This window comes from Arachis stenosperma, chromosome 2, assembly GCF_014773155.1.
Source record: "Arachis stenosperma cultivar V10309 chromosome 2, arast.V10309.gnm1.PFL2, whole genome shotgun sequence".
NCBI lineage: Eukaryota > Viridiplantae > Streptophyta > Magnoliopsida > Fabales > Fabaceae > Arachis > Arachis stenosperma.
Window position 1 is genome coordinate 17,853,504 of NC_080378.1, and position 14,184 is coordinate 17,867,687.

Sequence of the window (14,184 nt, forward strand, 5' to 3'; positions counted from 1 at the left end):
TAGAATAGATTTTTTGGTGCATGTATTTCAATTTACAGGGCTCTCCATTGCCTGTGCTGCTTGACAATTCCATTGCCTGTGCTGCTTGACAATATAACACATCATCTCTCATAGATTAACATCCATTTTTTTAATTTTTGACAGTATGGATTAACATCCTTGTGAACGAATAAAGTTGATAAAAGTATCAGAAATTTTAAATTTTAATAAACATCTCTTCTGCTCAAATGTGTACCTATTCCAACTTCCAATAAGCTACAATTGATTTTAAATATTGACTAGGTATAAAACAATGCCTAAGCATCATTCTTTTGTTTCGATACTGAAATTCAGCATCAATTTCATTATACATACAAGTTTAGGAGGTTGATGATATGGTGTTCCACAATTTAGACAATGAAACCCAAAATTTACAAGACGCCTCCACCACTAAGATCATTAGAAGGAATTTAATTCAAGAACATTGAGATAGCACGTCCCTACCAATTGACCTAACAGTGAGATGACATACAAAAAGAAAAATTGATTTACATAACAATACATTCTGATTACTTGAATGAACTGAAGAAGTTGACTGTGTCATTGAGGGCCTGGATAAAATTGTCAACATCCTCCTTAGTGTTATAGAAATAGAGACTTGCACGTGCACTTGCATTGACTCCCAAGTACCGATGGAGGGGTTGGGTGCAATGGTGACCCGATCTGATAGCCACTCCATGCTGAAAAGATGTTACATCATCAATTGCAATTCAAGACAGAAATAATTTCCAAACATGCTCAATGCAATGCTGATCATAATTCCAAAAATGCTAAATAGTACGTTTTTTAGCAGGCATACAATGGCAAAAGATCATCATGATTGCTATCTATGGCTTCTTTCTTGAAAAAAATGGTTCTTGGAGAACTTTGCGTGTGGGGACTGGGGATGGTCATTTTTATCCTCTTACCTGTTGATCAAGAAATGTTGCAAGATCGGTTGCGTGAATATTTTCAACATTGAAAGAACAAAGTGCAGCTCGTTTAATTTTTTCTGAAGGTGCCGGCCCATAGATGCGAATATTTGGGATTGAAAGGAGCCTTTCATAAAGATATCTTCCCAGCTCCACCTGTGAAATTTCACATTTCATTGGAATCAAAATAGTTAACCTTGCACCAGACAAACTGTTAATATCAACATATGTGACTAAGCACAAGCGTGGAAAGATTTATCAAATTTAATTTACAGTGCAGTTTCTCTCACATAAGCACAGATCATTTTCATTTAGAACGCATTTCGTTAACCATTTCTATCAGTTTTCCTTTTTGGGTTGTCCCCCCAAAAGAAAGAGAAAAAAGTTAAGAGGAACATCAAGCTTGCTAATGCTTTTGATAGATTCATAGCATGTATCTTTCTTGTTCTTTGAATCATAAAATAGCTTGTCCTTTAAAAGATTGAAGCCTAAGTTACCTCATAATCATGTATGGTTTGCATACCAATCCCAGATAAGTAATCAATTGCTGCTCCTAAACCAATTGCTTCCCCAATTGCTGGTGTTCCGGCCTCAAATCTAGGACAATCAGAGTGCATCGAATAATTAGACACAGTCAACTAATAGTATGCCAAACAGAAAAAAGTTGCAAAGAGAACAACAACTACATATTATCTATCACTTATTTATCTATTACTAACAGTAACTGTAGATGGTTGATCCTTTTGAAGTTAAAGGATTGAGAAGTTAAAATCTGTCAGTAACACTGACTACTGAGTTAATTTTAAAAACATAGAAGCAAAGAAATTATTAGACATAGACATGCAAATTAATAGAACCACAAGTGCTCTTCATCAAACTTGTGATCTCCACCCAAGGTCACATAAGACTATCCATAAGATAAGAGTCGGGAAAAGCAAGTTCACAAACCTGGATGGAGGTTCAGCATAAGTTGAGTGATCAAGAAATACATCTGAAATCATTTCACCACCACCTAGACAAAGAAAAGGCCGAGGTTGCCATCAGTATATTAGCTTCAAAAGACAATATCATTAATCATGGTTCCAAAAAAAAAATAGGGCTTCAATTTTATTTTATAGTCATTTCCTATTTGAACGAGAAGACGCAAGGGAAATACCATGTCTAATTACTTACCTAAAAAGGGAGGCATGGACGACAAGAGGTCTATTTTACCATATAAGAATCCAACACCTGTAGGCCCACACATCTGGAAGAAATATTTGACAAACTTAATATATTGTTCCAAAGAAATACAAGCAAAAATAAGTTAACAATCCTAACCTTGTGAGAAGAAGCAACAAGAAAATCAACATTGAGGCTGTGAACATCAACTGTCATGTGTGGAACACTCTGACAGGCATCTACAAGCACTTTTGCTCCAACATCATGAGCCCAGTTAGCAATATCTCTAACAGGAAGTACCGAAGCTGTACAAATATATCAAACTAGTTCATTTTAGCTATAAACTCCAAAGTGAGCAACAAGTACTACCAGCTGCAATGCTGCATAAAATAGAAGTCTAAAAATTGAAAAAACACAGCAAGAGAAATTAGGATGCTGTTACAGTTCATATACGATGTATGCACTGATATTTAACCTTATTAAGGTTGTAATGGAATTGAGTACTGCGCTAAGCATTAGTTTCTGCTTGATATTAATAAGATTTTTTTTAACTTATAGAATAACCAGATTTTGTGGATTCCATTATAGAATAAGTTTTGGATTGCCACTTCATACTCCATTAAGGACCACTTTACAAATTCATTTGCAAAGTAAACTCTCTGTTCTTAAAAGTGTGATTAAACCAAACCCTACAGAATGCTGATACAAGCGCCACTTATCAGCCTCTGTGAGACATAGAGCTCCCATTTAAACTAAAGACAATCCTTCAGCAGCCTGGCTGTTTTGGAATTAACTCTCCTAGTAATAGGTTTCGTCTCTTACCTTTTCATACCTAATATGTTTCTTCAAGTTCAATGAGGGGGAAAAAAAATACTAATTTGGAATGTTCAATGCTAAGTGATACCTAATTTGAAAAGTTTTGCGGAAGAACATTGAGTATGCCATATAGCAAGCTTAGAAACCTAGTGACCTTGTTGTGACATAAAAAGTTCATCAAGCCATCAACCCGAGAAGCACATGATCTTTGATGGTATACATATTGAAGTATTGTTCAATCAACACAAAGAAACATAATAAGAAATAAGAAACATACCAAGCACATTTGAAACATGATGGACAACAACTAACTTGGTCTTCCTTGACAGCAGTTCTTTCAATTTGTCCATATCTGGAATTTCATATTGGTTTAAGTTCACAAATTTCAAAACAGCCCCAACTTTTTGAGCTAGTAGTTGCCAAGGAACAATCGCACTGTGATGTTCAGCAACCGTAAGTATAATCTGTAAGAATATATATATAGAATGGAGGATTTGATGAGGGCAAGATTTGGACATAATGGTGGAACACAAACATTAACAAGGACACCAAGACTAGGGAAATTTAATTAACTAAAAGATACCCAATGTTTCTTGATATTCAAATTTCTATTATTGAATTCCTTTTGCCAATTCAAATTAATCCTTAATACTTTCTTCAAAACTTAAGAAGACACACAAAATGATCTCCGGCTTTTGAACAATTATGTTATTTGACATTCATAAAGATATATATCATTAAGAATAATGCTACCCATCCAAGTGATTTTTGTTAACCAAGTCCAACCAAGTTGGTCTAACATCAACAAAAGTCAATTATAGATAGCATTACTCCAAGTCTTATTGTTTAACTTGGTTGGACTTGGTTCATGAAAAGACTTGGATGTATAACATTACTCTATCATTAAATACCTCATCATCTCTCTTTAAATTTGACAAGCCCCAAGAATAAGCCACTAGATTGATAGCTTCAGTAGCATTTCTCGTAAATACAATTTCACTGGAGTCAGAAGCATTTATAAAACTTGCAACCTTCCTTCTAGCTGCTTCATACTGATCCGTGGCCTTTGCACTGTATTCATAAAAAATTGTGCAAGATAAAACATACAACCAAATTATGCAATTAGAATTTTAGTTATTAATATTACACTATACTTGCCTCAAGAAATGTATGCCCCGATGTACATTCGAATTGTATGCTTCGTAGTAGCTTTGCAGTGTCTTCAAAACAACGGTAGGCTTCTGAGAAGTTGCTGCATTGTCTAAGTAAACAAGTTTTGAGCCATTTACTTCCTGCGAATTGAGTTTGAGAGTATCATAACTTTATGATGTTAAAGAATAACATATGGAGTGACTTTTTCACCATTTTTTTAATATTTTTATTAATGACGAGAAACCTTTGAACCACATTTCTTTGGCATTGGAATTCAAGCATTCTATAACTATTCACATTACTTTACTACAATACTTAGCGATTGTTTGATATGAGAATTAGGTGTTTAACCATTGACTTAAGGTTTGGCAAAAAGTTGTAGATCTCATCCATCAAATTAACACATTCTTCCTCTATAAACTAAGAGTTACACAAGAAATGCAAGCTTTAGGGATGTGAATCACAATCACAACATAGAGCAAAGACGAAAAGATAAATTAGAACATTTAAGCTTCAGTAAGTGAGCAGTCAAGGAGACTATCTTTCGTAGCTTCAATGTTTCCACAATGTCAAAGTGGGTCTAAACTTTGTCTAAGCTTGCGAACTATGTTGCACAGATAAGAATGCAAATATCGAATATGATCCATAAATACGGCACTTTTCTGGAAATTAGTCATGAATTTAAGAAGGTTAACGTATATGTATATGATACATATACACGCCTACATGAGTAAAAATGAAGTGCTTGAGCATCACAACTAGCAAGTATATCAAATTAAAAAGCTAACATCTTATCTAAACATTTTCTAATCATTCACAGGCTAAACATAAATGACAAAGGATAAAAAAATGAAAGCGAGGATAAGATAAGATAAGAAAGTAGTCACCTGGTGAAGTATAGGAAAATGGGGTCTTGTGGTGTGCCCCAAAGAAGGGGAACCAAGGGATGGTTCAGCTACAGCTTCATTAACGGTTGATGCACAAACAGATAGAGAAGAAAATCGACGGAATCCAAATTTCACATAAGAAGAGCTCCTAGTGCTTATTGAACAGCAACAAATGGGGCTTGAGAACTTGAAAGATGGAAGTTTTGGCAGCAAAACTTCCATTTTTCGGATCAACTCCCAACAACAGAATCGCAAAACCGCAGTTATTTTGGTGAATTGTGCTGCAGAAGAAACAAGAAAGCAGAGTAAAATTAAATAAATAAAATAAAAAGGGTGAGAATTTCGTGGGAGGGAATAAACTTAGAAATTCAACCGAAAAAACTAAAAAGCGTGCGTTAATTACAAAATTTAGAGGTAAAGAATTGATGTATAGGAATTAGCAAGGTTCTGAGAACCAGACCGGTCATCGAACCGTTCTAGTCACTGGTCCAACCGGTGATTCAACCGGAAAAACTATTTTAGAATAAAATAATAAATAAATTATAAATAAACATCCTAAAATATAATTATAGTCTAATATAAATCTTATATCTTCGAAATTTAAAACACTACATAAAATATTATCAATCTAATCCATATGATCTTATCAAAATATAAACTAAAAAATTAAATAGTAAAAAAACATATCTAAATATTAAATCCCAACCAGTCACCAAAAAAATATTAAATCCCAACATCATGATTTATCAATCATCAAAATCCGCAAGAACTTGTTGCAAATTTGCTTCGGTGGATTAGGATTAGGATTAACAGCATCATTCGAAATTAATAAAAGTTTTATTAATCTCTATTTGATTAATACTATTATCCATAACTGAAATTAATAAAAGTTTTTATTAATTAAAACAAAATTAAAGACCAGCTACAGCATAATGAAAAATCAAAAAATGATCAACATGACCATATCTAAATTCTGCCACCAACATTCAGCAACAAACAAAGCCAGCAAAACCAGCAATAATTAGGAGCCAGCAACTACAAATCAAAGCAAAACCAACTACAAATCAAAGCAAAACCAGCAACTATAAAACAAAGAAGTATCCATAACCAGATACGAAATTAAAGACTAGCCACAGCACATTGGAAAATAAAAAAATTATCAACATGACCATATCTAAATTCTGCCACCAACATTCAGCAGCAACAAAAAGAAATAAAAACAGCAGGACATTCAGCAGCAAAAACACCATTACCAACAGAATTCAGCAACAAAAATTATCATTCAGCAACAAACAGGCCATTCAACAACAAAAATTAGCATTCAACAACAAAGTGTCATCAATCAAATCCATATGATCTTATCAAAATACAATCTCAAAAGTTAAATAGTAAAAAGAAATATCTAAATATTAAAAACCAACATGAAGATTTATCAATCATCAAAATCCATAAATTAGAAGAATCTTGTGACGGACTATTATTCGAACTAGGTGGATTAGGATTAGCAGAATCATTTGAATTAAGAGGATTGGCAGACGAATTATTACTCAAACAGGCATTATCAGCAACTACTTCTTGATTAATACTTTCATCCATAACTAAAATCAATAAATCATAATCCAAATTAAAAACAGCAACAGAACTGCTAGAAATCCAATAATCATCCATAAGACCACAGGACAGAATCAGTAACAAATCCATTACTCAATTTCAGAATCAGTAACAAAAACACATATTAGAACAGAATCAGTAACATATCAGAAATCAATCACTAACTTCAGAGTTCAGATTCACAAATCCCTAATTTCAGAAATTGCATATTTGAGTAATTTGAAATTTCAGAGTTCATACCACTAACCTTGACTGAGAGAAATTATAAAAGCTAGAAATTATAAAACCAATCAGAAATATTGTTAAAGCATTTCATCAAACATGTTGAGTGCGGTAAAATTAAAACGAAATAAGAAAATCCAAAGCTTAATTTCAATGTGATAGAGAAGAGAACAAAACTATTGTAACTTTAATTTAGGCTATGAAAAAATCCAGACCACTACCAAATCAAATAATTACTTATTGTAGTAGAAATCAGAAGTTGCAGAGTTTGAAGAAGAGTATTGGTGTTGTCTGTTGTGTGAGTGTATTGTCTGGTGGCGAGTTTAGGGAACTCACGGCGGGGACAACAGACAGCAGTTCGACGGCTGAGTGGAGCACGCGGGTTGGTCGCAGAGTTTGAAGCAGAGCAACGTGGCTTCCAGACGAACGCGAACTCGAACGGTGAACAACGAGTGAACGCGAACGGTGAACGCCGAGCGAACGCGAACGGTGAACGCCGAGCGAACGCGAACGGCGAAGAACGCGAACGAAGACGCGAACGTGAACGGCAAACAAACGGCGACGGAAGCGCGGCTGAGCAGACAAAGACGACGGACGCCGAGCTCGAGGAAGCAACCGCGATCGGTGACAGCTAACAGGGGTTGAAAACTTGGAGCACGAGGGAAGCTAGATGACGGATGGCGAACTTTGAGTGCGACGGACGGCGGCAGTATGCCCCCTCCTTGTGGCGGTGGTGTAGGCTTACAGTGCTAGGGTTTTGTGGTTGGGTTTGTGTGATTTCTTTGACTGAAAGAAAGAAAGGGAGAACGGAGAAAGAAACGAAGGAGCTTCCCTTGTGTAAACCGGTCTGGTTCCGGTTCGGTCTGACCGGCCGGTTCTAATCCGATTCAACAGTTTTTTATCGGTTTATATGTCTGATCGAACCGTTAATACTATCAGTTCACAATTAAACCAATCCGACCGACCAATCCGGTCCGATTTTCAGATTTTCATAACATTGCCAAAAACACCGATTTTTATAACTAAGCATAACACACTCCTTGAATCCATTACCAAAAAAATTAGCGGCAAATTGCAACACTTTTTATACATTTTCCTAATGTTCCTTTGGCATTGTATTTATATAATTTTAATATTTAAAAAATATTACGAAAATATAAAAAAAATCAACTTTAATTTTAACACCACCTTAAAATATTGTTAAAATTTTGTAACTATTATAATCATCATAATCATGGACACCATATACTCTATTTTTCTAAATTCATACATTGATAAAGAGATTAGTAAAAATAAATGAGTGACAAATAAAATAGAGTAGCTATTAGGCTGGAAAACCATTAAAATTAAAATGAAAACTTGAATTATCATTACAAGAGAGATTAATATAAGGGTAGCAATTGAATCAATTCAACAATTAATTGATCTCAATTCAACAATCACTGCCCAACCCACACATTTAACATATGTAAGATTAGGGGATTCCAAATTAACAAATAGAAACAATACATCAGAAGGGGAATTATATGTATCCCTTTTACTTACCTTCGTTTTTTCCTTGTTAGGCAAGTTAATTTGCAAGTTCCAAGACTCATGCAAGTTACACCATAACTTTATATTCCCTCAAAACTATATATTACATAAATAATAATAATAATAATAATAATAATAATATGTAGTTATGTACAGATATTTTCATCATAGGGAACCAACTTGAACTCAAACTACAAATGCCACATTACAGTTTGAGATTACCCCCATGAAATTACCTTGTGAGTCAAACTATTTGAACCATCAAAACCTCTTCTTTCAAGGTTACACACCCTTCTGTTTCTAAGGGTAACCAGGAATTAATAGTCAAAGCCATTTCAACCATTAAATTTCCATTGTCCCTTAAAATGCATGATCCATTTGTCGTAGCGAAAATCCATAATATCTTCTAATTATGTCTAGGAAAATTGGTGATGGTTCAGTCAAGCTTATATAACAGTATTTCCTCAATCGGACGCAAGAAACAACTTCATAACCTTGAGCGACGGATGCGTTTAATACCACTGAAAGGTGAATGCCTAGGAGCTGAAGAACACAACCTTCCGTTTGGAGTTCCGGAAAATTTAACATCCCAACCTTCGACATTCTTCGGAACGCAAACATCAAAAAGAAATTGACCAAGGACACTATGAGCACTGATGCTTGGAGAGCTGGGCAGAAAAACAGGTTTTTCTTTCTGTTCGTCTTGCACAGTCCCAGAGTCCCTATCATTGTAATGTCCGGCAGCACTAGGCATAAAGAAATGGTCGCTTGGCCCAACTGCGACTCTTCTAAGGCTCTTATTTGAATTGATAGCCACCTTCTGAAGGTCACAGATTAACTCGGATATCTCATCTTGTGCACCTTCCATATGAGTTCTTTCTCGTTCGAGGATCAGTTTTTGCGAATATATTGAAGCAGCCTTCTCAAATAAATTGCTCACAGCAGCCCTATATTGGATCGGATGCTGCTTGTAGTGTCCTGAAACAAGTAACAGCATTTGTGTTATACAGGTCCAAATTAGAAACGGCATAGGGGAAATTGGGCCTCAGACAAACCTACGTGAGATGAGCCACTCAAATTTAAAAGGTTGACATCTCCACCAAGATTGCACAGCCGTTGGGCAAAGTCGTAGATGCTTTGGTACCGCACATGGTCATCATTCTCAGAACATACAACGAGAAACGGGGCACCAAAATTCTAAAAACAAAAATGATAATTAAAGCCAATTTATTTTAAAATAGAAATATCTAAAGATACCGGCTGCTCGACTTAGTTAGGGGTTCTAACAACACTTACCACAGAAGAATATAAAGCTTGCCAATGTTCAGATGCTAGGACTTCCAACCTAGTTATATATAGAGCATCTAAACCAGAAACAACAGATTTCGCTACCCAGGTAGCAAGCTTTGATGGTCCGGGCACTTTTGCAATGGAAGGGTGTAGAGAGAAGCGGAAGCCGAAATCACTCGTAACATCTAGCGGGCCAGAATCGTAGATGTGCCCGGAAACACATCTCTTAAGCAACTGATAGTTATGCTTCACAAAATAAACTAATAATTAGTAAGTTTAAAAAAAATCTGCATTAAAAGATTTCATCAATCAAAGATGAAAGCACAGAGTGAACAAAGGCAAAATTCATAGTTAGCCTAAAATAAAAATAAAATAAAAGGTGATTACCATGTGGATTCGAGCTTCACATCCTCCTTCAATAAGCTGCATTTATATGAAAACTGTTACAATGGGAATCTCTATTTTAATAGGACATACATTAATTCTCTATATGCCAAAGATAGATCAGATGAATAAAACTTACCTGAAATACCTTGTACAGACAGGCTTTTGACCCAGCAGAAAACGCAGCAAATACAACAGGACATGGCTTAATCCGCAGTTCCTGCAAAATGCAAAATTGTTTCTAGCATAATCCAAGGATGTAGAACATAGACAAGATATACAGATAAAGAGGATGGTGCCTAGTGACCACAGCTTCTTAAAAGGATATATATAGATATTTGCATGTTTTCAAATTTCCAACACAGACCTCAATAAGCTCCTCAAGAACACTAAATGCCAGTGACATGGCATTTTCATCATGGAATCTGCATGAGAGAAGAAATTTGTAATATAAACATTTCTGTCAGTATCAAACACCAATCCAATAAACTCAAATAAGTATAGATCAAATAAGGCAATGATCGGAGACAAAATGCGAATACGAAATAGTATGCTTTCAACAGTAATGTAGTTGGCTATCACTTATCATGTCTCAAAGTGCTTTGCCAGAAGTAATTTAGGATCATACAACATCTAACAACTCAAGCCTACTTAATATGTAGTAGAGTACCAGATATTATTAATATTTTATGCTCTAATTTCCTTTCAACATATTCTTTTTACAATCACAGACTCACAGCAACATTTCCATTCTAAATCACATCTGTATAGCTGGAAGTGGAGCTGGGTTCCATATCTTTTCCGCGTCTGAAGTCAAACTATTTGAACTTCATTGCACAAAAAAGCTTCCCAAACCATGTAAGATATAGACACATGTACATGTGGGCAGGTCTCAAATATTTGCAAATGCAACAAAGCAGAGCACAAACCTCTGTAAAGAGTTGCAACTAAAACTATTGCTGTCTTATAATAGGTAACTAAAATTATGAAGAAATTTTAATGACTCAAGAATAATTACACCTCTACAACCCACCCATATTCCTGATTTTATGTGTAAACTCTGTAACATGTATCTGACATTCTGATGCAACAATAAGAGTAACTTTTCTAGTTTATCACCGGTAAATTTTCATCTATTTTAATTCTACTTGATAAAACAGGTCCACATCTACTTCCCATCAACTATCTAAGAACTTAATGTTTTTCATCAATATCATGGTGAAAACCTAATTCTATGAAAGGCGCTTATACAAGCCAAACTTTTCTGTTCCATTTTGTTTCAACATGGTTTGGCCAACATGATAATGCAAGTTCCAACTCACTAAAGCTGCCATCCCATGATAAAGTTCACTAAACGGGCCAGAAAAAGACCCACAAGTAGGTCGTTGCTTGTTTGCTTGAACACTGAAAATTAGGAAAATAAAGAATCACACAAAAGAGATGCAAAAACCGGAATATTAGCTAGAAGGCTAGAACAAAGTGAGGCCAAGATTCTAAAGCCAAAAAACTTTAGCTAGAATTTAGATTGCCACTTTAGCTAGAATTAATAACCAACTGACTTCCTAAAAAGCAAAGATTCTATTTGACAATTGACAATTTTACTCTCCAAGACAAAGATATACCATGCAACAGCATAATTTTTTAAGTTCAAACTAATTTGGGTATACGACCTATTCCTCTCATCTAACACTAAGCCCACAAATTTCATCATCTTCTTATTCAATTAACTCCATCTGATAATCAAATCAGTTATTAAATAACAAACAACTACATGCTAATGCAGAAAAAATTGACCTAAAAGAAATACAAATTAACCCAAACAAATCTAAAAATTAGAAAGAAAAACTTACGCAGAAAGATAATGAGCATAACAAACAAGGGAATTCCATCCCAAAGAAGAGTACAAATCAACGAATTCCCGAAGCAAGTTGTGTGGAACAGAAACCCAAGCAAAGATCACAACGATTCCTCTGAAATCAGTGCCCCCTTTCCTTCCCCAGTAGATGTTGCCACCTCTGACAGCGACACCACCACCACCGCCGCCGTCGCCGCCAGCTCCGCGCATATCTCGAAGACGACCCAACAAGCGGAACGAGAAAACCCCAGCTTCAAAGCTCAAAAGTTTGAAACTTTTCCAACGGATTATGAGGGATCTTGAGAGAAACAGTGGCGGGTTGTAATCAAAATTAGAGAAGCGAAGGATAATAGTGGTAGCGCTGTTGAGTTTCAAGTTTCAATTCATAATTATTATTCATGGGAGGTTTGGGTAATGGGTATGGATGACGATGGGTGATGCTCAATTCATACGAGATATCCCTCTAATTATTCTCATTTTTCATTTTAATTTATAATAATATAATACAATATGATATGGTAACGAGCTATAATTTAAATATATAGTTTTCTCGTACTTACTAAAAAATCACGAGTTAAAGTCAAGAGTAGATTTTAGCCTTTGTTTGGATATAAGAAGGAAAATGGAAAGAAAGAAAATAAGAGGAAAGAAAATGAAAGGAAAGAAAATTGAAAGAAAAGTAAAGTTATTTGTATGTTGTTTGGATTAAGAGAAAATAGATGGAAAGAAAATAGAGAGAAAATTTTCTTTTGTTTGGATTGAAAGAAAAGTGAGAAGAAAGAAAATTATGTTAGAATAAAATTACATTAATATCCTTACTTATATTATATATAAATTATAATATATTAATTTTACAAGTAAATAATTTTACAAGTAAATAATTATTCATAAATTATATTATTAATCTCTTAAATTATATTTAAAAAAAAAATAAAGTTTGATAGTGCTGTAAAATTAAGAAAAGTACAAGAGATGATTTTCAAATGTAAAAAAAAATAAAATAAAATATTTTGATCTTTTTATTAAATAGAAGGTAAATTTGTAATTATATCACTATTTTCTCTTTCTTGTTAGTTTTCATCTCCCAACCGAAGAGAAAATTTGTTCGTGGATCCCACTCCACTTTTTTCTTTTCCTCTTCGTTTTCCTTGATAAACCAAACAATGGAAAACTTGATTTTCCACCCGTTTTCTTTCCCTGTATTTTTCTTCCCCTTATTTTCGTTTGAACCAAACACTGTGTTAAAGTGCTGTGTAGTTGAGTACCTTTTATATTTTATTTAGAACTGAGAGTAAGTTGAATTGAGCTAAACTAGACTAAATTTAAATTTAGCTCACGAAAATTAAATTTAGCTTATGGTTTGACTCATTAATAATTGAATCTATTTCGTAAACTCAAGTTCGACTCAATGAAAGTTTACGAGTTGGCTCAAATAATAGGAATATAATCTATAATTCTATATCAATAAATTATAACTTATATATATTAAAAATATTTAAAAAAAAATTAATATATTATCTATCTATTAATTATAAATTTTTTACTTATATCCTACATCGAAATTATATATAAAAAATGACTATAAAACATTAAACAATTAAGAACATTAATATATATGTAAAATTATATATTACTATTATATATATTAAATTATTAATAAACATATCCTATATGTATTTAATATATACTTTTAATATTATATATATAATCAAGTTAACTTACGAGCTAATGAGTTGAGTTTATCCAAATTCAAGTTCAGCTCATTTAATTTATGAGCTCAAATCCAAATTCAAATTCGGCTCACCAACTCACGAGTTCAGCTTATCAAACTATTAATGAGTCGAACTCGAACTGACTCATGAGCTGGCTTGACTCAATTCCAATCTTATTTTTATTTACATATTTTAGACATATTTGATTATTCAAGATCTACTCTTTTTTAACAATATCCTTAATATTTGAGATGTGATATATTATGCATTTATGTAATTATGTTGAATTTTATGCATTTTTGTAAATTTTTATTTATTTAATCTAAATAAAAAAATTCCCCATATTACATTTATTATTATTACTATTTAGTAAGTAGCCCATTGATTTTGTAGGCGTGTGGGTAAAATTAAAAAAAAAAAGTTGTTTTCAATTTTGAGTTAAAAAAAGTTGTTTTCAATTCTGAGTTGATGGTCACGTACCCAAGATATGTAGGGGACCATGGTCACATTCTATTTTCATGATAGAACCTAAAACTTTCTTTAATTCGTTCCCATTAATTGAGTTTAAAATTGCCTATAATATAAAACTTGCTCAATTTTAAAATCAAAAT

General features: G+C 33.8%; 2 protein-coding genes across 4 annotated transcripts; both read right to left on the reverse strand.

Annotated features, from left to right (window-relative positions):
- Window positions 1-205: 205 nt before the first annotated feature.
- LOC130961687 (cysteine desulfurase 1, chloroplastic-like) lies at window positions 206-7,598 on the reverse strand. 2 transcript variants are annotated; one of them, XM_057887669.1, is made up of 11 exons: window positions 7,037-7,598; window positions 4,967-5,247; window positions 4,086-4,219; window positions 3,839-3,998; window positions 3,205-3,391; window positions 2,271-2,416; window positions 2,124-2,196; window positions 1,899-1,962; window positions 1,448-1,547; window positions 948-1,106; window positions 206-719 (listed from the first exon to the last, which is right to left on the reverse strand). In XM_057887669.1, exons 2-11 carry the CDS (start codon window positions 5,186-5,188, stop codon window positions 549-551), a joined length of 1,416 nt encoding a protein of 471 aa, XP_057743652.1. In that variant the 5' UTR covers window positions 5,189-5,247; window positions 7,037-7,598; the 3' UTR covers window positions 206-548. The 2 variants fall into 2 exon arrangements, with proteins under 2 accessions (XP_057743652.1, XP_057743653.1); XM_057887670.1 differs by having other exon boundaries at window positions 207-719; window positions 7,136-7,598.
- A 550-nt stretch (window positions 7,599-8,148) lies between these two features.
- LOC130961713 (uncharacterized) lies at window positions 8,149-12,324 on the reverse strand. Of its 2 annotated transcripts, none has more exons than XM_057887700.1 (7): window positions 11,857-12,324; window positions 10,374-10,431; window positions 10,146-10,226; window positions 10,010-10,045; window positions 9,629-9,856; window positions 9,388-9,529; window positions 8,149-9,310 (listed from the first exon to the last, which is right to left on the reverse strand). In XM_057887700.1, the coding sequence occupies exons 1-7, from the start codon at window positions 12,069-12,071 to the stop codon at window positions 8,820-8,822; spliced, it is 1,251 nt and encodes a 416-aa protein (XP_057743683.1). In that variant the 5' UTR covers window positions 12,072-12,324; the 3' UTR covers window positions 8,149-8,819. The 2 variants fall into 2 exon arrangements, with proteins under 2 accessions (XP_057743683.1, XP_057743682.1); XM_057887699.1 differs by having other exon boundaries at window positions 8,151-9,310; window positions 9,629-9,868; window positions 11,857-12,322.
- Window positions 12,325-14,184: the final 1,860 nt, after the last annotated feature.